The sequence below is a fragment of the Carcharodon carcharias genome, chromosome 13 (assembly GCF_017639515.1).
Source record: "Carcharodon carcharias isolate sCarCar2 chromosome 13, sCarCar2.pri, whole genome shotgun sequence".
Taxonomy (NCBI): domain Eukaryota; kingdom Metazoa; phylum Chordata; class Chondrichthyes; order Lamniformes; family Lamnidae; genus Carcharodon; species Carcharodon carcharias.
In genome coordinates, this window is record NC_054479.1 from 23,548,801 (window position 1) to 23,575,580 (window position 26,780).

The 26,780-nt window shown below is 40.9% G+C and overlaps 1 protein-coding gene across 4 annotated transcripts in view; it reads left to right on the top strand.

The window, feature by feature from the left end:
* The window catches only part of LOC121285813 (protein-tyrosine sulfotransferase 2-like), a 146,787-nt gene extending 120,306 nt beyond the window's left edge, over positions 1-26,481 (top strand). For all 4 annotated transcript variants that reach the window (XM_041202667.1, XM_041202666.1, XM_041202665.1 and 1 more), the window contains 5 exons: positions 155-1,104; positions 3,788-3,986; positions 5,534-5,584; positions 15,940-15,999; positions 21,504-26,481. In XM_041202667.1, coding sequence (XP_041058601.1) covers positions 245-1,104; positions 3,788-3,986; positions 5,534-5,584; positions 15,940-15,972 — 1,143 coding nt within the window. In that variant the 5' untranslated portion in view covers positions 155-244 and the 3' untranslated portion in view covers positions 15,973-15,999; positions 21,504-26,481. The remainder of the gene's footprint in view (positions 1-154; positions 1,105-3,787; positions 3,987-5,533; positions 5,585-15,939; positions 16,000-21,503) is intronic.
* Positions 26,482-26,780: the final 299 nt, after the last annotated feature.

Genomic DNA, 26,780 nt, shown 5'->3' on the forward strand with positions numbered 1-26,780 from the left:
TTGAAATTTGGCATCCTTGCATTTGTTCACGCAAAACTTTAGCAACGTGTCTTTCTTTTCAGCAACGTTAAAGATGATTGTTGGCATTGCTAAAGTTGCAAAAGATTGAGTTAGTGCTAAATGTTCTCTCATATATTCTTCTTTCTTGTTTCAGAGCTGTAATGAAAACCTTAATGAAATGAGCAAAAGTGGACATCGAAGCTGAAAAGCAGTACATATCTGTACAGAAGCTAAATTACCCAATATGCGCATCAGCATGAGAAGAATTGTTCTGCTTATTTGCTGTGCCTTTGCTACAATGATGGTCTTTCACATGGGCCAGCACATGTGGGAATGTCAGCAAATACTGAATCAGAATGGGGGCTGGTTCCATGGCAGACGAACGCACAGTATGATGAAACCAGAAAGGGAGGAATTGGTCATGTATAACTCAAAAAACATTGAATACCGCTACAGTAAAAATATGCCTCTAATCTTCATAGGTGGAGTGCCCCGAAGTGGGACAACATTAATGCGGGCAATGATGGATGCACATCCAGAAATCCGATGTGGTGAAGAAACTCGGATCATTCCACGTGTGCTGGCCATGCGTCAGGTGTGGTCTAAATCAGAACGTGAAAAGATGCGCTTAAATGAGGCAGGAGTGACGGACCACGTCCTAGATTCAGCATTGCAAGCGTTTATATTAGAAGTAATTGCAAAACATGGTGAACCTGCAAAATACTTGTGCAATAAGGACCCTTTCACCTTAAAGTCTTTAAATTATCTGTCCAAACTGTTTTCACAGTCTAAATTTATTCTGATGATTCGAGATGGCCGGGCATCGGTGCATTCAATGATTACAAGAAAAGTAACGATTGCTGGATTTGATCTTAACAGCTATAGAGATTGTATAATCAAATGGAACAAGGCTATTGAAATTATGTATGGACAGTGTGTGGAGGTAGGACCCTCCAGGTGCCTCTCCGTTTATTATGAGCAGCTGGTATTGCACCCCAAAAAAACAATGGAGAAAATCATGACATTTCTTGGTATTCCATGGAATGATGCTGTTTTGCATCATGAAGAACTAATAGGAAAATCAGGAGGAGTCTCGCTTTCAAAGTATGTTTGTGCTTTTTTTTCCTTTTCCTTCTCTCTTCCTTTCCTAAAGACATTAATTGCTACAGGGATATGGTCTTGCTGCCATTCATTTGTGGTGGTAGTAGTACTAGGAGGCTAGTTTGACATCACTGCTGAACCTGTGTTCACTTAACGTTCACTGACATCACTTTCTGACTGGAGGTTACTACATACCAGTTGGCAATCTTGCCAAATTTCTCCCAGCCCAGGGGTTCTTAGGCCAATCATAGCATCTCCACTGCCTCTCCAACATTGGGCAGATACTCGGGACAGAATTGAATCTCTTAAGTTTTAGTCTGAATAACTGCTTTTATTGTTGGTATACCTTTATCAAAGTCTAGGAAAATAGTGTTGAGAAATTAGCTATTTTCAACTATTAAATTCTGTGATCTTGTAGTAAAACATCACAATGTGTTTCATAGGAACAATTATCAAACACAGTCTGAGCGCCAAACCACATAAGGAGATATTAGCACAGTTCGCCATAAGCTTGGTCAAAGAGGCTAGTTTAAGGAACATCTAAAGGAGGAGAGAAGGGGAAAGTGTGTTTTGGGGACTGAATTCAACAGCTTTTGCCCAAGGCAGCTGAAGGCATGACTGCCAATGTTTCCCTTTGCATACATGGTCCATTTGTTGCAGTGTAGTCTCTTTTAAGATTGTCATGCAAATGCACATCTTAAAGAGAGTGCTTCTTATATACTAAGCCATATACTAAGTTCTGGATTGCTGACTAGCCTCCCATCCTCATAGTTTACAGGGAACATTGACATGCACAAGCGGCCAGAATTGGGCGAATGAGGAGACGTGGCGGGCTGTAGGACTAGATGATTACAGGGATAGGGAGGATCGAGGCCATTGGAAAAAAGGGTGCAGATTTTAAAATTGTGTTGCTGGACTGAGAGCATGCATGATGGGTGAACGGAACTTGATGTGAGTTAAGACGGATGACCAAAACCTTGGTAAAAGTGGTAGGTTTTAAGAAGCACCTTAAAAGAGGACATAGATTCTGTGTGGCATTGCAATGCACTTTATCGGATAGATGTTTAACTTGCCATCTCATTGTCAAACTGGCATTGCTGATTGGCTGCTCATTGTAGAAAACAACTGAATTGAATTTCTATTAAAATTATTGGAAATGAAAACTGGGAAGTTTGTGCACCAGGCAGCTGATCCTGGTTTAATATCTACCCTTATTTGTTTCTCAAACTAACCTGTTGAAGTAGACCATTTAACAAGTGTGTCATGAAGCTACTAATGTATATATTATTAGAAAATATGTTTCTTTTAAAATTGAGTTTTAGTCTATGGGTGTGTCTTAATTGGATTAAAGTCAGCTGGTTTGGGTGCTTTGCTGTGTACTAGTTTTGAACTGTAAGAGAGGTAGAGTTTGCATTTTGTTGAATAGAGCGTTCAAGAAGTGGGGTGAAATCTGGCACCTAGCTAGCAGAGACCAACCAATATGTTTATATTACTGATAAAATTGGTACTATAAAAGGGGTTTTATTGTTAGAAGAGGTGGAGTTCAAAGAGGCTAGTGATACAATGAGAATTTACATTCAATGAGATGCGCTGGATATAACCAATAGCAGTTTTCGTGTGTGCAGGGCAAAGGCAATGTAAGATCAAAGCAGCTGTAAGCCTACAACTGTCTCCAGTTTGAATTCGTAAGGTGAAAATGCTTTGTCTGGTGTCTGGTTAAGTCTATGGGTGCTGCTGCCTTAATGGAGATTAGCTTGGGAATTTGTTAAAAGTCAAGATAGTAGTAATTTGTAGCCATGTGTATGTATTTAACTTGTATAAATTAATAAATTGTATAATTCAGTTTAATATAAAATCTCAAGAATTGATGGCCTGATTTCTGAATTTAGAACTGCATCTCAAACATACAAAAGTAAAAATATAGGTTATGACAGTTGTTTAAAGTTTCCCTCTGGGATTTTTTTAATAACTCAGCTTTAACAACTGCTGGGTCATAACAAAAGTGTTAGTTGGCATGTCCACGTAATGACATGAATTTTTAATATTGGCCACTGATCCCTGAGATGGAGGCAGAGAGCTAATCAGCTGGGGTTGGCAATCCATAAAAGGCAATCTTGCTCTGAAAATTGCTTTGTTTCATGGGTGTCCTAATCGTATTTCTATTTCTTCCCCCTTTTCAGACCAAGTAATTGGCTTTCATTAGCCAATTAATATTTACAGGGTGATGATATTAGACATTGCCAAAATTTTACATTGAAAAATACTGGACAACCACTGTAATGGTTGTATTTAATTGCACTCTCACTTCTTCTCATTTTGGTCTTCGAAGTGAAGAGTGGATGTAATTGATTTGTAGTTTATAACTTGCAATGTGTGGATAGCACAATATTGGCCAATAAAGTGTGGGAAAAATGATCCTAATCACTCTGATACTTGAGAACAAATAGGATTAATGAGGGCATCATGGTATTCTGTAAAACAGCTTCTGCCGTCAGCGATCTTTTTTTACAAGGGCTTTTTGAGCAACATAGGAAAACTAAAGTCAAGCTTGGAGTATTCTCTTGAACTCCCATCTTTATCCAAGCTCTGCCTGATTTAGGTTACTAACCAGAGGTTGGTAGTAATATCTAATCCAGTCATAAATTTGATACTTTAAAAGCTGTCTACTTTTTTCTTCCTCCTGCAGAATAGAGCGATCCACTGACCAGGTTATCAAGCCAGTTAATCTTGAGGCTTTGGCCAAATGGGTGGGACACATTCCAAATAGTGTGGTCGAGGATATGGCACGGATAGCACCTATGTTGGCAAAACTAGGATATGACCCCAATGCAAATCCGCCAAATTATGGAAATCCTGATGCACTAGTAATTAATAACACCAAAAGGGTATGTGAGAAATGTTTTATTCAAGATATTTGTTTGTGACTGTTTCATATTTTTCTGCAGGAAAACTGCTTCTAAGTTTCTAAAACAAAAACAAAAACAGAATTACCTGGAAAAACTCAGCAGGTCTGGCAGCATCGGCGGAGAAGAAAAGAGTTGACGTTTCGAGTCCTCATGACCCTTCGACAGAACTAGACGAAGGGTCATGAGGACTCGAAACGTCAACTCTTTTCTTCTCCGCCGATGCTGCCAGACCTGCTGAGTTTTTCCAGGTAATTTTGTTTTTGTTTTGGATTTCCAGCATCCACAGTTTTTTTGTTTTTATTTCTAAGTTTCTAATTGCTGCTGTTCATTCAGTTAGAAAGAAATATGTGAGAATGGTCTGTGGTGATTTATCCCTCCAATTTGAACTTTACCCTGCCTCGAGGTAGATAGTTGTCTCTGTTTTACAACTTCTCTCTTGAAGTTGCTGAATGCTGCAAAAGGTACCATTCCATTGCACAAATAGTTGTTGTTCATCTGTGAGATTTGGAGACTGGGAGGACATCAGAGTCAAACGCAATCATGTCATCTGCACCATCCACTGATGCACTTTCCAGCATGGATTACTGGGTAAGGTTTAAGAGTATTTGATTGTTTCCCCCTTTCTCCTCTAGAAATAACATACCCCCTCTCTCCAAAACAGATCATAAATTCTGTTTCATGGGTTCTACTTGGACTACTAAAGCACCAATTTGGTGGACAGAAAACAATGACCCATTTCACACTGGTGGTATACTGCGCTGCATATTGGGTCAGAAAAAATAAGAACATCCTTCACCAATACCTGAAATAGGCATTAGGCCCCATGTGCAAACAGCCTAACATCCTTTTGAGGTGCTCTCTCCAAGATTAATTTGTTCTGAGACAGCCAGTGCCAATGTGAGCTGCACAAAGGGAAACCAGCCCTGGGAATGGCCTGCACTGGGAATGGCCTGCAACAAAGAAGGGAAATAACTTAGCTTAGTAAAAGCACACCAGCTCATCCCGCCCCCAAATTTAACCCCTCTTGCAATCAATGCCACACCCGCCCCAGGATTGGTATCCTCTCTGTGTTGGTGCACTGGGAATAACGCTGGATTGATTGCGAGGCTTCTCTTTTCGTTCTCAGTAGGATTCTAATTTTGTCATAGATAAACAAATGTTTATGGCTGAGAAATGGATGGGTGAATGATTTCAACGATATGAAGACGATTTGTTTTTGTTTCCTTTTGGCTCCAGATAAGCCACATCACAAAAGGAGACATGGCATAGTCTCTATTGATAGAGTAAACCAACTTGGTACTGGTTGCATCAAACAGGTGTTGGACCCTCGAAAGTAAAATAAAAATAAAAGGAAGTTAAGTGGAAGGAGTCATTGTCGGTACCTGTGTCACAATCTGTCTGGCTCTGTATGTCCCAATCCAATCTGAATCATGCAAGAGCTAAAAAAAATAGAGACTGCTATCACCCTTGACCATCGTTGAATTTAGTTCAGGTGCTAACATGATTTTTGTTCATATTTTACACAGGTCATGCAAGGTGACTTTAAAACACCTGCCAATTTGAAAGGACCTTCTCCGGTAGGACAACAGTATTTTGTAATCTTATTCAGGCAATTGTTAGTGAACTGGTGGGTTCAATCTTCAAATTGTTGTGCTGGCATAAAACTGGCACTGCAGATCAGCTGCATTTATGGAAACTGCTTGATTATCACTGATTTCTATAATGGTCAAATAGTTGGTAATGCTAGGCTTATACTGAGTTGAAAATCTATCTGGGTGTTTGCCATTTTGTTGCAAAATAATGTGTGAGAAATGGATCCCTGATATAGATAATGAAGGACCTCTGCATTTCCTGATCCCAGAAAATTCTTCACTCGTTATCTGGTCATCAGATTTCACACAATTAAAATTTTGTTCATCAGCTGTTGCTTAAATTGCACTTAACTGAACAGTAAGGAGGGCATCCCTTGTCAAGTTCATCAGTTTGCTACATTGTTTGAGACTGAGAACGTAAGCCTCTGTGAATAAGATGTTATACCATATTCTTGGTAGAATTAAGCATTTGTTTTTTCTTTGTCACGTATTTTATTTTCTTCTCCAATGATCTTAATAGTCTACACAAAAATGCAATTACAGATAAATAGTGGTCTGAAAGTAGCCACTCAGAATGCTCAACATAACTCTCAGTTCTCCTTTTCGAGAGCTTCCGCTTCTGATCAGCACTTTCTCATTAAGTGTGCTGTATTTGAGACTGCCATTTCTGCACCCTACAGCATTTTGATCTAATATTAATGTTTGAATTTCAACATTTGTCACACTTATGTTCTCACTCCCAAGTGTTTGCTAATTTATATTTGTTCCATTACCACCTTTCTGACTTTTTTATAACTCAAATGAAGATCAGATAACACTTTTGTTGCCCTCCTTAACAACCATCACACTTCTTTGTACTTTCTCTGCCCAGTTTAATTCTGTAGCTTCGAACATAACCTAATGAACCTGGCGGAAATGAGGCAGATGTAGGTTGGATACCTACTTAGACCCCGTCAGATTTTCTGCTCCATTAAAGTTAGTGGAATATAAAATCAGATGAGGTATAAAACATATATCTAACCCAATTATCCTGTCCCCTCCAAGTGGTTTAGATTAAAATCAGGGCTATGAGACAGATGCTAATAAGTTCATGCATACCAGTCAGGAAGCTAGTAAAAGCTAACGAACAGCTTCCGGAAAAATTTGAGACGTTCCCCAAAAATCCAACAATCCAAAAAGTGTGACAAATATAGGCCTAAGATATGAGGCTAGAATTTTTGAGGCTCAGTTTCCAGAGCACAGATCAAAGAATTGGGCACAGAAGTTAGCATGCTGAATTATACTCCCATTTGAGTGAGACTCTGCAGGAGAAGGGAAGTCTCTGAAAATGTATTTAATGAAAATAAGTGGGTGCATTGAAAGTGCAGGAGAAACAAGTTTGCCATAATTTGAACTGAAGGTAGACCCAGTAGCAAAATTAACTATATCCAGGCCATTGGTGAGATAACTTGTCTTCAAGCAATAGATACAGGGAAAATGCAGGCAACATTCCCAGATTTTCCAATACTGACTGGCAGACAAGGTAGCTTGATGCTGACTCAGGATTGGAAAATATATCTAATCAAAGTCACAAATAACATCCTTAGTGACTACAACTGTGGTGCATCAACCTTCCTCATTGCTCTTAACCTCATTGCAGCGTCCAGTGCCTCTCCTCCACTGTCCAACTCATTGCATTATCCCTTGCTTGGTTCCAGCCCTACTATTTAGTCATAGCCAGAGCATCTCCAATAGCGGCTTCTCATCCCACCCCCACCCTGCCTCCTGCCATTTTCTCTGAAGTTTCCCAAAGATCTGTCCTTGGCCATCTTCACTTCAGCTGTATATTACACTTTAATGATATCAGCTGCAGACGATGGCTGGGGTTTTGCTGAGGCAGCAGGGAGTGACTTTGTTTCTACAGGCTGTGGGACCCAGGACTGTTTTATGTGTGATAGCCAATTAAGTGGCTGCTACTGGGTCTGCTGTCCTATTAAGGACAGTGGTCTGCCCCCAAGAGCTGCCTTCCCATTAAGAGTTTTTTGAGGATGTAACAGTAGTTGTAGTATACTTGGATTTCCAAAAGGCATTCAATTTAAGGTGCTGTCTGAATATTTAACACCCAAGTTTAAGGGGTCATTGGAGTTGGGGATAAGTAGCATGCATGAAGGATTGGTTAACGGACTAGAAGCAGAGTTTCTAGTTCCGGGGAGCAGAGTCGGAGGGCGGAGTTCCAGAGCGGTGAGTATATAAACCTTCCCTGGGGGATTCGCAGCTTAGTTCCAGGGAGCAGAGTCAGAGGGCGGAGTTCCAGAGCATTGAGTATAATAACCTTACCTCAGGGATTCGCGGCCTAGTTCCAGGGAGCAGAGTCGGATGTGGACCTTGGGTCTTAAAAAAAAATTAAAAGTGGTGTTACGGTAAATCTGTGACCTGATTGATTGGCTGGTAGGCAGAATTTGAAACTAAAACATTGTTTAACTAATTAAACCAAATAAATTAGTCACTTAATAAGTAGAGGGTATCTAGACCAGAAGCAGGGATTACTGTTCTTAGAATTTAGCATTTATAGTAGAAATCTAGCCCTAGGGATTGTATAGTTAATAAGGAGTCAATAAGCAGTTATTAGATTTAAATTAATTTATTAAATAGTTCTAGAAATGGCAGTTGCTGGGGTGAAGTGCTTCACCTGTGGGATGTGGGAAATCTGTGACACTTCAAGTGTCCTGGACAACTACGGGAAGTGTACCCAATTGCAGCTCCTCACAGACCGCATGGATCGGTTGGAGCAGCAGCTGGATGCACTTAGGAGCATTCAGGTGGCGGAAAGCACCATGGACAGGAGTTTTGCAGACGTGGTCACACCCAAGGTACAGATGGGTGACCGCTAGAAGGGGCAGGCAGTTGGTGCAGAAATCCCCTGTGGCTGTCCCCCTCTCTAACAGGTATACCATTTTGGATACTGTTGGGGGGATGGCCTATCAGGGGAAAACAGCAGCAGTAGCCAGAGCAGTGGCACCATGGTTGGCTCTGTTGTTCAGCAGGGGTTTGTGGGGGGGTGGGGAGAGTCAAAGCACAGAAGAGCAATTGTCATAGGGGACTCTGTAGTCAGGAGCTCAGATAGGCATTTATGTGGTCATGAAAGAGACACAGGATGGTATGTTGCCTCCCTGGTGCCAGCATCCAGGATCCATATCTGATCGGCTATGGGACATTCTGAAGGGGGAGGGAGAACAGCCAGAGGTCATGGTACACATTGGTACTAACGACATAGGCAGGAAGAGTGATGAGGTCCTGCAGCGGGAGTTCAGGGAGTTAGGCAGAAAGTTAAAAAACAGGACCTCTAGGGTTGTAATCTCAGGATTACTCCCTGTGCCACGTACCAGTGAGGCTAGAAATAGGAAGATAATGCAGCTAAACACGTGGCTGAACAGATGGTGTAGGAGGGAGGGTTTCCGATATCTGGATCATTGGGATCTCTTCTGGGGCAGGTGGGACCTGTACAAGAAGGACGGGTTGCATCTGAACTGGAGGGGCACCAACATCCTGGCTGCGAGGTTTGCTAGTGTCACTCGGGAGGGTTTAAACTAGTATGGCAGGGGGGTGTGGGAACCAGAGCAATAGGTCAGCAGGTGAAATAAATGACTGGGAACTAGTGAATATGGCAGGAGGCCAAAGAGGAAGAGCAGGCAGGGAGAAATTACTGGACACAGTGGGACTGGTGGTCTGAAATGCATTTGTTTCAATGCGAGAAGTGTAACAGGCAAGGTGGATGAGCTTAGAGCTTGGATTAGTACTTGGGACTATGATATTGCTATTACAGAGACTTGGTTGAAGGATGGACAGGATTGGCAGATAAACGTTCCCGGATTTAGATGTTTCAGGCAGGATAGAGAGGGATGTAGAAGAGGTGGGGGAGTTGCACTGCTGGTTAAGGAGAATATCACAGCTGTACGACAGGAGGACACCTCGGAGGGCTCATGCAGCGAGGCAAAATGGGTAGAGCTCCGGAATAGGAAGGGTGCAGGCACAATGTTGGGGGTTTACTATAGGCCTCCCAATTGCCAGCAGGAGATTGAGGAACTGTTATGTAGGCAGATTTTGGAAAGATGTAAAAACAATAGGGTTGCTGTGGTGGGTGATATTAACTTTCCCTATATTGACTGGGAATCACTTAGTGCTAGGGTTTGGATGGTGCAGAATTTGTAATGTGCATCCAGGAGGGCTTCCTGTGACAATATGTAGATAGTCCAACTAGGGAAGAGGCAATACTGGACCTGGTATTAGGGAATGAACCCGGCCAGGTGGTTGAAGTTTCAGTAGGGGAGCATTTCGGGAAAAGTGGCAATAATTCAGTAAGTTTCAAGGTACTGGTGGATAAGGATAACAGGAGTCCTCGGGTTAAGGTGCTTAATTGGGGGAAGGCTAATTATAACAATATTAGGCAGGAACTGAGGAATCTAGACTGGAGTTTGAGGGGAAATCAACAACTGACATGTGGGGCTTTCAAACATCAGTTGATAAGAATCCAGGACTGGCATGTCCATGCTAGGATGAAGGATAAGTATGGCAAGTTTCAGGAACCTTGGATAACGAAGGATATTGTGAGATTAGCCAAAAAGCAAAGGGAAGCATTCCTAAGGGCTAGAAGGCTGGGAACAGATGAAGCCCATGGAGAATAAAGAAAGTAAGAAGGAATTTAAGCAAGGAGTCAGGTGGGCTAAAAGGGGACATGAAAAGTCATTGGCAACCAGGATTAAGGAAAATCCCAAGGCCTTTTATAGATATGTAAAAAGCAAGAGGGTAGCCAGGGAAAGGGTAGGCCCACTCAGAGACAGAGGTGGGAATCTGTGTGTGGAGCCAAAAGAAATGGGAGAGATACTAAATGAGTACTTCTCATCAGTATTCACCAAAGAGAAGGACTTAGTGGTTGATTTGTTTAGGGAAGAGTGTGTAGATTGTCTGGGTCATGTTGAGATCAAAAAAGAGGAGGTGTTAGGTGTTTTGAAGAATATTAAGGTGGATAAGTCCCCAGGGCCAGATGGGATCTACCCCAGAGTACTGAGGGAGGCAAGGGAGGAGATTGCTGGGGCTTTGACAGAAATCTTTGTATTCTCACTGGCTACGGGTGAGGTCCCAGAGGACTGGAGAATGGCCAATGTTGTTCCATTGTTTAAGAAGGGTAGCAGGGATAACCCAGGAAATTACAGACTGGTGAGCCTTACGTCAGTGGTAGGGAAATTATTGGAGAAGATTCTTCATGACAGGATTTACTACCATTTGGAAGCAAATGGGCGTATTAGTGAGAGGCAGCATGGTTTTGTGAAGGGGAGGTCGGGTCTCACTAACTTGATCGAGTTTTTTGAGGAAGTAACAAAGATGATCGACAATGGAAGGGCAGTGGATGTTATGTACGTGGATTTCAGTAAGGTCTTTGACAAGGTCCCTCATGGCAGACAGGTACAGAAGGTAAAGTCACACGGGATCAGAGGTGAGCTGGCAAGATGGATACAGAATTGGCTTGGTCATAGAAGACAGAGGGTAGCAGTGGAAGAGTGCTTTTCTGAATGGAGAGCTGTGACTAATGGTGTTCCGCAGGGATCAGTGCTGGGACCTTTGCTGTTTGTAGTATACGTAAATGGTTTGCTTGGAGGGCCAAAGGGCCTGTTCCCGTGCTGTACTTTTCTTTGTTCTTTTGTTCTATAAACAGAGCATTTTCAAGTTAGCAGGCTGTAAGTAGTAGAGTACTGCAAAAATCAGTGCTGGAGACTCTGATATTTACAGAGACCGAGAGTAATGTATCCAAGTTTGCTGATGATCCAAAGCGAGGTAGGAATGTAACTGTGAGGAGGATGCAAAGAGCCTACAAAGAGATGAGACAGGTTAAGTGAGTGGGAAACAAGATGGCAGATGGAGTACAGCATGGAGAAGTGTAAAGTTTTTCATTTTGGTAGTAAAAAATAGATGAGCAGAATATATTATAAAAATTTTAAACTTTCACTTGTTAATGTTCAGAGAGATTTTGGTATACCCGTACAAGGAACAGAAAGTTAGCATTTTTTTTCAATTGTTTCTTAGAATGTGAGCGTCATTGGCAAGGCCAGTATTTGTTGCCCATCCCTAATTGACTTTCAACGGTGATGTGAGCTGCCGCCTTGAACTGCAGTAGTCCATGGTGTAGGTATGATATACCCATAATGCTTTTAAGAAGGAGTTCCAGGTTTTTGACATAGCAACAATGAAGGAATGGTGATATAGTTCCAAGTCAGGATGTTATGTGGTTTAGGGGAGCACATGCAGTTGGTGGTGCTCCCATTTGTTTTTTATTCATTCATGGGATGTGGACGTCTAGGCTAGCATTTATTGCCCATCCATAATTGCCCTTGAGAAGGTAGTGGAGAGCTACCTTCTCGAATCGCTACAATCCATGTGGTGTCGGTACACCCATAATGCTGTTAGGGAGGGAGTTCCAGGATTTTCACCCAGCGACAGTGAAGGAACTACGATGTATTTCCAAGTCCAAGATGGTGAGCGGCATGGAGGGGAACTTCCAGGTGGTGGTCTTCCTATGTGTCTGCTGCCCTTGTTCTTCTAGATGGTAGTGAACGTGGGTTTGGAAGGTGCTGCCTTAGGAGCCTTGGTGAGTTCCTGCAGTACATTTCGTAGATGGTACACACTGCTGCCACTGTGCGTGGGTGCTGGAGGGAGTGAATGTTTGTTTGTGGATGGGCTGCCAATATGTCTGTTGCCCTTGTACTTCTACTGTTAGAGGTCACAGGCTTGGAAGGTGTTGATGGAGACTTGGTGAGTGGCTGCAGAACATTTACTGTCTGGCACATTGACTGCTGCCCCTGTGAGCCTGTTGTGGAGAGGGTGAACATTTAAGGTAGCAGATGGGTGCTGATCAAGTGGGCTACTTGTCCTGGTTTCGAGTTTCTCGATTGTTTCACCCACACTCATCCAGGCGGGTGGAGAGTATTCCATCACACTCCTAATGCCATGTAGATGGTGGACAGGCTTTGGGTAGTCAGGAGGTGAGTTACTTGTGGCACGATTGCTGGCCTCTGACCTGCTCTTGTAGCCACAGCATTTATATGGCCAGTTCAGTTCAGTTTCTGGTCAGTGGTAACCCCCAAGATGTTGATAGTGGGGGATTCAGTAACAGTAATGCCATTAAATGTCAAGGGGAGATTGTTGGATTCTCTCTTGTTGGAGATGGTCATTGCTTGGCACTTGTACAGTGTGGATGTGACTTGCAACTTATCAGCCCAAGCCTGCATATTGCCCAGGTCTTGCTGAATGTAGACATAGACTGCTTCAGCATCTGAGGAGTCATGAATAGTACTGAACGCGGCCGTCGTCAGGGAATGTACCCACCTCTGACCTTATGATGGTCATTGATAAAGCAGCTGACGATGGTTGGCCTAGAACAATCCCCTGAGGAACTTCTGCAGTGATGTGCTGTGGGCTGAGATGATTGGCCTCTAACAATCGCAGTTCTCTTCTTTTGTGCCAGGTGTGACTCCAGCCAGTGGAGAGTTTGCCCCCTGATTCCCATTGACCTCAATTTTGCTAGGGCTCCAGGAAACTACAGGCCTGTTGGCCTAACATCTGTCATAGGGAAAATGTTAGAAACTATTATTAAAGATGTTATATTAGGGCACTTAGAAAAATTCAAGGCAATCAGGTAGAGTCAACATGTTTTTGTGAAAGGGAAATCATGTTTAATCAATTTATTGGAGTTCTTTGAAGGAGTCACATGTACTGTATATAAAGGGGCACTGGTGGATGTACTGTACCTAGATTTCCAGATGACATTTGATAAAGTGTCACATCAAAGGTTATTGTGGAAAATAAAAGCTCATGGTGTAGGAAGTAACATATTGGCATGGATAGAAGATTGACCAGCTAACATGAAACAGAGTTGGCATAAATGGGTCTTTTTCTAATTGGCAGGATGTGACGACTGGTGTGCCACAGGGATTAGTGCTGGGGCCTCAACATTTTACAATTTGTATAAATGACTTGGATGAAAAGACGAAGGAATGGTTGCTAAATTTGCTGATGGCACAAAGATAGATCGGTATGTAAATTGTGAAGAGGATGTTACAAGGGGACATTGGTTAAGTAAATGGGCAAAGACCTGGCAAATGGAGTATAATGTGGGCAAATGTGAACTTGTCCATTTTGGCAGGAACAATAAAAATGAAGCTTATTATCTAAATGGTGAAAGATTGCAGAGCTCTGAGATTCAAAGAGTTCTGGGTGTCCTAGTGCATGAATCACGAAAGGTTAGTATGCAGGTACAGCAAGTAATTAAGAAAGCGAATAGAATGTTATCATTTATTGTGAGGGGAATTGATTAGAAAAGTAGGGAGGTTGTGCTTCAGTTGTATAGGGCAATAGTGAGACCACATCTGAGTATCGTGTATAGTACTGGTCTCCTTATTTGAGCAAAGATGTAAATGCGTTAGAAGCAGTTCAGAGAAGCTTTAGACTAATACCAGAAATGGGCAGGTTGTCTTATGAGGAAAGATTGGACAGATTGGACTTGTCTCCACTGGAATTTAGAAGAATAAAAGACAACTTGATTGAAACCTTTAAGATCCTGAGGGGTCTTGACAGGGTGGATGTGGAGAGGATGTTTCCTCTTGTGGGAGAATCTAGAACTAGGGATCACTGTTCAAAAATAATGGCTTGCTCATTTAAGACAGGTGAGAATTTTTTCTGAGGGTAGTTAGTCTCTTCCTCAAAAGGCAGTGGAAGCAGAGTCTTTGAATATTTTTAAGGCAGAACTAGATAGATTCTTCATTAACAAGGGTTAGTGGGGGTAGGCAGGAATGTGGGGCTGAGGTTACAATCAGATCAGTCATGATCTCATTGAAAGGCGGAGCAGGCTCGAGGGGCCGAGTGGCCTACTCCCGCTCCTAGTTCATATCTTCTTGATGCCTAACCTGGTCAAATGCTGCCTTGGTGTCAAGGGTAGTTCCTCTCGCCACACTTCTTGAATTCAGCTCTTTGGTACACGTTTGGATCAAGACTGTAATGAGGTCAGGTACCAAGTTGCCCTGGTGGAGCCCAAACTGAGCGTCGATAAGCAGGTTAATGTTGAATAAATTCCATTGGAAAGCACTGTTAACAGTATGTTTCTTCATTTTGGTGATGATAGAGTGTAGATTGTTGGAGCAGTAATTAGCTCAATTGGATTTGCCCTTTTTGTGGACAGGACATATCTGGCAGTTTTCCACATTGTTGGGTAGATGGCGGTGTTACATTTGTACTGGAACAACTTGGCTTGGGGTGCAACTAGTCATGGAGCACAAGTCTTCCGTACTACATCTGGGATATTGTTAGGGCCCATAGACGTTGCTGCACGCAGGTACAGCAAGCAATTAGGAAGGCAAATGACAAGTTGGCCTTGATTGTAAGAGGATTGGAGTACCAAACTAAGAAAGCCTTGTTAGAATTGTATAGGCCTTTGATGAGACCACATGTGGAGTACTCCATGCAGTTTTGGTTTCCATGTCTAAAGAAGGATATACTTGCAATGGAGGTGGTACAGCAAAGGTTCACTAGGTTCCTGGGATGAAAGGGTTGCCCTATAATGAGAGGTTGAGTAAATTGGGCCTATACTCTGGAGTTTAGAAGAATGAGGTGATCTAATTGAAACATACAAGGTTCTGAAGGAGTTTGACAGGGTAGACACTGAAAGGTTGTTTCCCTTGGCTGGGGAACCTAGTCTCCAAATAAAGGACTGATCATTTAGGACTGACCTGAAAAATGTATTCACTCAAAAGGTTGTGAAGTTTTGGAATTCTCTACTCCAGAGGGTTGTGGATGTTCCATCACTGAGTATATTTAAGGCTGGGAGATTTTTGGTGTTTTGGGGAATTGAGGGATATTGGGAGCAGGCAGGAAAGTGGGGTTAAGATGGAAGTTCAGCCATGGGCATATTGAAATGAGGGGCTGGCTTCAGGAGCTGTATGGCCGAGTCCTGTTTTCTATGTTCTAATCTATGGTTAATATTCCCTCCTATCATGTACAAGAACCATTTGTCACAGTGATGCAACACCGTATAATTGAGCCATACTTATTCTTGGGACAACTTTAAAAGAGCAAATTGTTTGAATCTGTGTTTATTGACAAGTGAACAAGGCATCAGAAACATCATCTGTCCATGTAAAACGTGGGCATTTAGCATGTTTGCAAGTTTTAGGTCTGCTGCAAAAATACATTTGCCCAGTTTGAGTACAGTATGCAAAAGAGAGCCTGAGAAAGTTCATGTATTCATCTTATAGTTGAAAAACTTATGTACCTCAAAGCAATGTGGCATTTAATTCTGTGACTTTGTTTTCTTATAGATAAAGCTGAACATTACGGCAACTGGAGTTTGATAGTAATAAAGCAGTGGATGATGACAGGTGTGTATATTCAGTCATTTAGTATTCACAATGCAACCTAATTGTAACCTTCTTCCCACACCCACCTCACTTTAGGGTCATTTGGAATTGAATATCTGGTGTCAGCCCTGATAGCTTCAATGGAAGCCCATGATGCTGCCAGGTTACTGTGAGGCCCAATACCTACTCTGACTTTCAAAGCCTGAAGGAGAACATGGATAGGAGCTTTGACAGTCTCCTAGCATTCCTCCATTGTGTTCTTATGCAGGGCAATGTAAGTGCCGAGGCTCAGTTCTGTGAGTGGCAGTGGCTGCAATGGAGGGCACATACTGATGATGACATGACTCTACCACCAACCTCATAACCAATGTTAAAAACAAAAAACTGCGGATGCTGGAAATCCAAAACAAAAACAAATACCTGGAAAAACTCAGCAGGTCTGGCAGCATCGGCGGAGAAGAACAAAGTTGACCCTCCGAGTCCTCATGACCCTTCAACAGAACTAAGTAAAAATAGGAGACGGGTGAAATATAAGCTGGTTTAAGGTGGGGGGATGGGGGGAGAGAAGTGGGGGGGTGGTGGTTGTAAGGACAAGCAAGCAGTGATAGGAGCAGATAATCAAAAGATGTCACAGACAAAAAAACAAAGAGGTGTTGAAGGTGGTGATATTATCTAAAAGAATGTGCTAATAAAGAATATTGAGTTCAACAACTTTAGATCTTGAACTCCCTCCTCCATCCCCACCCCCTTTCCGTTTCTTCCCCCTCCCTATTGTTTTTTCCAATAATTTATATAGATTTTTCTTTTCCCACCCATTTCCCTTATTTTTAAATCTATACGTTTTATGCCCTTTTAGTCTTATTTCACCCCACCCCCCACTAGAGCTATCTGTACCTCGCATGTCCTGCCATCCATTCTTAATTAGCACATTCTTTTAGATAATACCACCACCTCTTTGGTCTTTTGTCTGTGACATCTTTTGATTATCTGTTCCTATCACTGCTTGCTTGTCCCTACAACCATCCCCCTCACCCCCCTGCCACCTTAAACCAGCTTATATTTCCCCCCCCTCCTATTTTTACTTAGCTCTGTTGAAGGGTCATGAGGACTCGAAATGTCAACTTTATTCTTCTCCGCCGATGCTGCCAGACCTGCTGAGTTTTTCCAGGTATTTCTGTTTTTGTCTCATAACCAATGTATTGTTGGCGCCGGACTGCCCCAGCTGCAGCTAAATTCACTAATCTATGCTTTTCTAAAGAATACAGACTCCGATCTGAACCTTTCTGGGTAACTAAGATGTTTTAAATTGGTAACTAATCTTCTGGCCCTTCTCTGAACCATGTCTGAAGCCTTAATATGAGAATATGCCACTGAGAAAACTAAAACCATGTATAACATTCTAACTGAGACTTTGCCAAGGACTTAAGCAAGATCAAAATCGTATCCTATTGCTTTCAGACAGAGCTGTTCATTATTCTGCCATTCACTTGCTCTGGACAAATGTTTTGTTTAGTTACTACAACCATTACCGTTCCCTTTGCCTTCTGTTCCAAGACACCTTTGTCATTTAATTTCTCCTGCCTTCTACCCTAACCCAGATCTTCCCTTTTGTACTCCCTCCCCCTTCCTCTTTCAACAGCATAAAGCCCATCACATTTCTACCTACCTTCAGTTCTGAAGAAATTATATTTGACTGGAGATGTTAACTCTATTTTTCCCCCTCCACAAATGCTGCCAGACCTGTTGAATATTTCCAGCGTTTTCTGTTTTTATTTCATAGTAGTATCTTTTGTTTTGGAGTGAATTGTCCTGTTAATATAACCTAGAACCATGTTTTATTTTGGTATAGCTGCACAGCATTTGTCATAAACCTTCAACTCACTGTAGCAACCAAGTCTCTTTCAGCACTGCCTTCACCTTAAAGATATTCATGATTCAAAAACAAATTGTCCAATTAGGACTTGAGTATTTTGAGGTAGTGAAGTTAAGATGTTTTTATTTGGTTTTGCTCTTGGTCTTCATAATCTGAGTGATGTAACAAGAATGCTCAAAGTTATAATTGTTGAGGACTTTGATTTGGTGGGTGTTAGGACTGGGTCAGATGAAAGAATCTCTCGGAAAGGAGAGGTGTGTTTCAGGAAAATCTCTTTCAAATAAGTTCCTGCCTTGCAGCTCTGGTAGTTCATAACATTGCTGGACTGTGATCTTTTCCGTATCCTCTGATTCCTCATCCACTTCATCTTCCTCCATTCTTTTTGCTCAGGAAGCTCCATGGCAACCTGCCTTTTGTATTGTGTGGTTATGGATAATGTAGCACACAATTATGAATCTCTACGCTCACTCTGGACTGTAATGCAGAACTACTGCCAATGATTTGCTCAACCAGAACCCTTGTTACATGGCTTGCATTAGATTAGTGCTCTGCATCTGTGCCTGGATTCCAGACAGGAGTCAGTTGGTATGTGGATAGCACTTATCCCCCAGTAGCCAGCTTGTTACCTTTGGTCTGATTGGAACCAAAGAAGAACTATTAGAAGAACTATTGGGACTGATGTAGTATGAAAGCATAACTATTGTTAGGGAAATCACGCCTTTAGGTTTTCATTACTTGCTGCTTGAGGGCACTTATAAGTTGAACATTTAGCAACTGGAAACTCTTTTTGTTGAAAAACAGACTTGGTTCTTGATAGGGAGCATGCGGTCTATGATGTCCTGCATCTGCAGGAATTTAGCAATACTCCCAAATCACAGGGCATTTTCTTCAGCTCTAATGGGGAAGCTAATGAACTGTAGTCCCACTCCCCTGCCTTATTCCTGTAACTTTGCACATTCTCTCTCTTCAGGGTAGCAATCCAATTCCCTTTGAATACCTTGATCGAACCTGCCTCCACCACCCTTTCAGGAAGTTTGTTTCAGACTCCAAACACCCTCTGGGTGAAAAAAAAATTTCTTCCTTTTACCAATTATTTTGATCTGTGCCCTCTAGTTCTTGATGTTCTCTTGATTGGGAACAGTTTCTAACTATTTACCCTGTCCATACCCCTCAAGATCTTGAATCTTTCTATCAAGTCTCCTCTCAGCATCTTTTCTCCAAGGAAAACAGTCCCAAGCTCTCCAGTGTATCCTCATAGCTACAGTTCTTCATCCCAGGAATTATTCTTGTGAATCTCCTCTGTACTTTCTCCAATGCCTTCACGTCCTTCCTCAAGAATGGTGCCCAGAACCGGACGCTGCACTGCAGATGAGGCCTAACAAGTAACTTATACAAGTTCAACATGACCTCCTTACTCTTGTACTCAATACTTCTATATGTAAAGCCTAAGATACTATACACTTTATTAACTGCTCTCTCAACATGCCCTGCCACCTTCAATTAACTGTATACACCGAGGTCCCTCTGTTCCTGCCCTCCTGTAGAGGCTCTCCTTTATTTTACACTGTCTTACCATATCTTTCCTGCCAGAATGAATCACTTCCCACTTCTCTGCATTGAACTTCATCTGCTACTTGTCTGCCCAATCCACCAATATATCTATGTCCTTTTGAAGGTCAAGATTATCACCGTCACAGTTGACATCATTTCTAATCTTCATATCATCTGCAAATTTTGAAATTATGCCCTGTACACCACAGTCTAGGTCATTAATATATATCAGGAAGAGCAAGGGTCCCAACACTGACCCCTGAGGAACTCCATTACAAACCTTCCTCCAATCTGAAAAACAAGCATTTATCACCACACTCTGTTTCCTGTCACAGCCAATTTCTTATCCAAATGCCTACTTTCCCTTTTATTCCATGACCTAGAATTTTGTTCACAAGCCTGTTGTGTGGCACTGTATCAAATGCCTTTTGAAAATCCAATTACACCACATCAACAGCGTTTCCTTTGTTAAACATGATTTTCCCTTGATGAATCCTTGCTGGCTTTCCTTCATTATCTTGCACTTGTCTAGGTGAGCATTGATTTTACCTCGTTCTATTGTTTCCAGAAGTTTCCCACTGAGGTCAAACTGACTGGCCTGTAGTTGTCAGCTTTATCCTTGCACCCCTTGTTGAACAAGGGTATAATATTCGCCGTTCTCCAATCCTCTGGCACCTCCCCTTTGTCTAAGGAAGACTGGAAGATTATTACACATGCCTCTACAATTTCTACTCACTTCCCTCAGTACCTTGGATGCATCTCATTCGGTCCTGATACCTTATCTATTTTAAGTAAAGATAGCCTTTCCAACACCACCTTTCTCTCGATTGCAAGTTCTTGCAATGTACCAGTTATCTCCTCTCACCTCAGCCTGGGTAGCAAGTTCTTCCTTTAAGACGGATGCAAAATACTCATTCAACACCTCTTCTATTTCTCCAGCCTCCACATGCAAGTCCCCTTTTTTTTTGTCCCTAATCAGCCCTCCTCTTTCTTTTACCGTCCTTTTATAATTTACATACCTGTAGAAGACCTTGGGATTCCCTTTTATGTTTGCTGCCAGCCTCTTTTCATGATCTCACCTTGCTTTTCTTTATTAACTTCTCTTCCCCCAGTCGTTCTATATTCCGCCTGATTCTCCATTGTATTTTCTACCTGACATCTGTCATACACGCACTTCTTCCTTTTCATCTTTACCTCTATCTCTCTGGTCATCCAGGGCGCTCTGGATTTATTTGTTCTATCTTTCCCCTTCAAGGGAATATACCTTGACATTGCCTGCAGTACTTTTTCTTTGAAGATGGCTCATTGTTCAACCACTGTCTTTTTTCTGCCAACATTTGATTCCAACTCACTTGACTCAGATGCATTCTCATCCCATCAGAGTTGGCTTTCACCCAATAATTATCCCCACTCTGATTTGTTCTCTGTCCTTTTCCATGATAAACCTTATGATACAATGGTTACTGTCCCCTAGAGGCTCTCCCACTGATATTTGGTACACTTGAGCCAACTCATTCCCCAGAAGCAGGTCCAAAAATGCATGTCCTTTCATTGGACTGGAAACATACTACTGTAGAAAATTATCTTGAACACATTTCAGGGACACTCGACCCTCCTGTCCTTTCGTACTATTCCTATCGTAGTCTATATTTGGATAATTGTTGTCCCCCATTATGATTACTCTATAACTCTTGCACCTCTCCATAATTTCTTTACAAATTTGTTTCTTCACATCCCTTCCACTAGTTGGTGGTCTATAAACTACACCAATCAATGTTATTGCACCTTTCCCATTCCTTACCTCTAGCCAGTTTTACCTACATCCACCCATTTGCCACTTGGTGCACCTAGCTGGTTTTGGACAAATTGCAATTAAAGTTATGGTAAACGAGCCTGGCTGTATGATCCATGTCCTAGATCTGCTGCCCGTTTTGGGGCTCATTCATTCCATACCCCCCTCCTTCAATATCTGAACCTGTGGCTTTGGAAACATCCCAGAGATCGAAGCATAAAGGACAGCTGCATAGGGTACAAGAAAGGGGAAGAAAGGATTACGATATTTTAGCAGACTGTTTAGCTAATGTAAAACTTTCTGTTCCAGGGTGCCAGATTGGCAGACAAAATAGAAAATGAAGAAATGACTGAAAACTGGAAGCAACAAAACCTGAAAGAATGTCACGTCCATCTGGACTTTGGTGTTTTTGATGGAGGGAGTGACCTGTGACAATCTTTACTGAATCTTGACTATTTGTGAAGAAAGTTAACTTAATGATGCTTTCTTCTCCAAAGTTAACTTTGCTAAATGTTTCAAAGATGAAGTCATTAGTTCAACGATTATCTGTGTGTGTTCAGATTGTAAGTGATGTTGCATCACAGGTCTCCTGTGATGATTGCTTCTTTTTATTTGGCCATGTTCTCTCCATCATGCGTTTATTGAATATTATGACTTGAGCAGCATTTTAAGCTGCTGTATTATTTCTTATCACCACTATGACAATCAAGAATGTGTAATCTTTAAGGTTTTTTCCTACATGCTATTTCTAATAATGGATACTGAGGATTGTTAATGAATTAATACTACTCAGTCACACAATTAAAGCCAGCAACTTCCCCAGAGGATTTCCAATATTTGTCAGTGAAATATTAAAGCAAAGAGTTCAGATAAGTTTATATTTAACAGTCAAACCTGGAGTATAGCATAATAAATAAAAACAGAAAATGCTGGAAACACTCAACAGGTCAGATAGCATCTGTGGAGAGAGTGTAGCATAAATCTTAAATTCACACCAGTTTAATTGTATTATAGTTTGAAAATACTGATTTTTTTTAAAGGGACTTCAAGGTAAGATTTCCTTTTTGATTTTTGACTGTTGCGTCTGGCTGTCCAGGACAATTTTGCTTGGAATATCCAACTTGATAAACCTCAGAGGGCAATCTGAACTGAATGGGATTCAAATCTGCATCCATGTAAACTCTGGTACTGGTAGCACACTCGAAGAATGCATTCACCTTGAAGTTTAATAAATAGCATTGAAGGAGGCTGTTTATGTTAATGTTATAAATGCCATCATTGTAGTAGTGCCACATGACATAGGATACTTCACAGTTTTGTGGTGTATTCTGTATAACGTGCAAGATTGTAATTCATTATCCTCAGTTGTAAAGTGCACAAAACTTCAGATGTCTACTTATTGTAACTTGTTTATGTTACTAAAAGCAAATTTGCTGAGGATAAAATAAGTCTTCATTGGGAAATTACATTGGATATCTAGCGGTTCTGTTTCCTTGGTAGTGTTCCTTATCAAGCCTTCACTATCAAAGAAATTAGCTGGTCACCTCTGCGATCTTGCTGTGCATAAACTGGCTAACTTTTGTTGTTTCTGAAAGATATGATAAAAGTTTTATGTAAATTTATCTTTCTGTTCTGACCATACTTTGAGGATATTTGCAGATCAAGAAAGTTTGGCTGAGAATCACTGATGAGTAATTGTTTTTAACTGGAGAAATTTCATTTTTGAAAGCACCAGCTGCATTATAATTTAAATAGAATATATAGCACAGAAATAGGCCATTCAGTCCAATAGTCTGTGCGGTATTTATACTCTACATGAGTATCTTCCCATTCTACCTCTCTTTCATCCCTTCAGCACATCACTCTTCATTCATATAATTTCCTTTTGAAAGCATCTAAGCATTGTGGTAGCAAGTTCTACATTCTAACTACTTTGAATAAAGAAACATTTCTTTATTTCCCTAGTTGACATATTAGTAACTAGCTTGAATTTACAACCCTTAGATTTGCATTCTCAAAAGTTGAAACATTTTCTGTATCTACCCTGTCCAACCCATTCATAATGTTAAAGACCTCTGTCAGACCACTTTTCTAAAGAAAAAGATCCAGCAGTTCAATCTTTCCCTTTAGTTGTAATACCTCAGTTATGGTATCATCCTTAAAACTTTTTTGCATTTTCCCCAGTGCTTTTATCCTTTTTATAGTGTGGAGACCAGAACTGTGCACAGTGCTCTGGTTGCTTGAACAGGGCCCTCTACAAGTTTAACATTACTTCACACCTTTTGAATTCTATACCAATAGAAATAAACCCCCAGTGCTTTGTTAGTATTTTGATTGCTTTGCTGACATGCTTTGATGCTTAATGAATTTGTTTCATCTGTATCCTTAAATCCCATTGCTCTTCTATCAAATTCAGTTTTCATTCCAAGGTGCAGGTAATATTTCCATTTTCCCTATTAAAGTGTATCACCTCACATTTATTTATGTTAAAGTTCACTTGCCACTTACAAGCCCAATCTGCAAGTTTTTGAATGTTTTTCATTGTGTTTCTTTCTTCCTCTGTGTTAACCAAACCCAATTTGATATCATTTTCAAACTTTGATTATTGAGTTACTTGTTCCTCCTAAGTCCAAACATTAATGTCAATGATGAATAACAGTGGTCTTTGGGAAACATTGCTATCTACCTTCCTTCAATCTGAATAAGTACCTTTTAATACTGCTCTTTCTTTTCTATTTTGTTCTAGCCAACGCTGTCTATCCAGTTATTTCTCCTGACTCCACATGCCACCATTGGCATGAGCATGCTGTGTGGTACCTGAGAGATACTTGTTTTAAGGGCTATCTTATCCTAAAATACCATCCTTAAATGTATGATTTAAATATATAAATACAAGATCAAATCAAAATATGTAACTTCCTTTTTGCTCACCATTTCAAATCAAATGGAGTAAAAAGCTTCCTCTTAGAGACTTGAATTTTCTTATCTTTTGTTTTTGAATCACACCTCATTTGCCAAAAGTTGTCTCTATTGTTGACCAAATTCCCAAAATATATAAGGCTATATATTTTTTCATCTGCTGGATTTCCTTATCTGTTCTGCTTTTTAAAAAAAAATGTCTTGGTATTGCAGGCAGTTAGGCTCTAGCCTTTCACCCCTGGGAACTGAGTTTTAGTCCAACCAGACTGATGGGATAAAAGTCTCCTCTGTCTCTTTAGTTAGTAAGGAAAGAGTAAATTTATTTCAGCAAGTGGGCATGAAGCCACGCATAAAATCGTTTTGATTTGGCATTAAATTTCTATTCTGCAGAGGACACAGGATTGTTACTATAGGAAGATGATGATTTTAATGCTGAACAAGTGCTTTTCTGAAGCTGCACTGTGACACATTTCAGAGCAGAGTGGAATAAATTATTTACTGCACTTAATCCATGTTGCACCTAGGGGTCTGGGAATGTTTGGTGCTGACATTGATTATATGAAAGGCAAAGTTTTTTTGCTCCTTAGCATTAACGTCCCTCATCTGGATTAGCACAAAATTTGCAAAAATATTATTTTAAAAAATGAAATAATTGCTAGTTCTAGCCTTCAGACCTGCATGGATGTTTGCATTTCTTTATGAGGATGTGGTCAATAGGAATATCTTTTAGAGCTGGCAATGATGGCAGTGGTTGTTGTACCTTATTTTCTGCATTCCAGTGCTAACACTGAGTAAAGACATACAATGGTGATGTGTGCTATGGAAAGATTTTACAGAACTGTTTCCCTAGCAGCTAAATGGAGATCATTGAGATATTTTTACTTTTGCATCAAGAGTGGAATTTGTATCAAAAGTTGGAAGTCCAGAGCAGATCAGACAGCACTAAAAGATAAAGATAGATTTCATTTCAATTTTCTTAATTGAGATCAGACTCTGCATAAAAATACATGTTGGTATGGGGAATGCCATTCCAGTGTGCCGCTACTCAATAATTCAATATCTGCCTTCAAGTCTGGCAACTCTAACTACACAATTTCAGAATCAGGTGCAAGGCGCTTAAAGTGCCATCTACAGGATCAGCAGGAGATATTTTTAGTTTGTTGAATGCCCCCATGTATGTTCTGACTCTTTGGGACAAGTGAAAAGGAGAGATGTGTTTTTGAGGGGGCAGCATCTCCCTTCCCAGAAATGTTTCCCTCCTACAACTGTTAATTTCGAGAGCTGAAGCTCATTTTCCTTCACCTCCTTTGAAGATCATTCATTTCTCTTCCACTAATTCTGATGTTGGCTTTCACTCATACCCCTGAGCAGTGACCCTGAACAGGAGTCACTGGTCAAAGCAAGTCAGACCTCACACTTGCGAGGACAGGCATGATGGGTGCTATGCCAGCTGCTACTTTTCCTTTGGTGCCCTAGCTATCTCAGATCACTAACAATCTAGTGGAACTATCTGTTGCTTGGAATAAAGCCATACCAGGGTGGTCATGGACTGTGAACACAGATTTCTCCTATATAAGTATAATTGCTTGCTTGTAATTTTTAATGCTCTGTGATGATGCACATTACTTTTAAGATGGTGGTTGGAAAAAAATGCAGTGTCTCGTGATAGAGCATAATTACATGTTCATCTGCATTCCTCTGAACATCAAGAAGTCTTTTCAGTATCACAGCCAGGTCTGATCTTGTCCTCATTAGATGCCCAGTAATGTACTTTTCAGCAAGGACCAATAAGGATTGTGATCAATGAAGGCACCCTTCTGCTGATTTATCCCCAGCCCCAACTGTTCCCTGGCTGACATCAGCTAGCCCAGCAAACACCAGAGATCAAACATCAGACTTTCTGAAATGTATGATACCCACGGAGCTAGCTTGTGAATTGTTCTCATTACTTACCAACAATGTGCTACTTTGCACATTGTGCCTTCCCCATCTTTACTTGCCTTAAGGAAACTTCGGGTTTGTTAATTCTTCACCCACTGGCTGTGAGTGAGAACATTACAAATTACATGATACTTCTGCACCTGTTGCAAAAAGAATGTAAAATTAGATTTTTTTTGTTTTTCTCCGCGTAAATCAGTTGAAAATATCGACCTATTCCTTTTTAAATGCACATTGTCAGCGATAATTACATTTTTTTTAAAAGATTTTCATTGCAAGAGTAGAAATTCTTTCATCCAAAGTGGAGGAGTTGAAAAGTGGGAATAATCTTGATCATGTGTAACAAAGGTGCATTTTAGTAGTTTGAACTTTACAACTTTGTACTTTGACAACAAAAGTAAAACAGTAAATAAAAAGCTTGATTGCTGGAGTTGCATGGAATCTTACTGCATTGGTTGCTTTGATTAGCGATGTATCACTACTGATTCCAATCAAATTAGAGATAATATGTGAGGGAAAAGGGAATCTTTCAATAACCAACAAGATTATACTTTTGTCATTTTTGATTTCTTAGCATATTCAAGTACTGTGTCAAAATAGAGAAGGGTTTCTACTGGTAAAATAAGTACCATTTTATTTTCCATCTATCAATGGCTCTCCCTGCCATTACACATATTGAACCACCAAAAAAATGAAATGGGAACACCTAACCCACTCATACACGTGCGC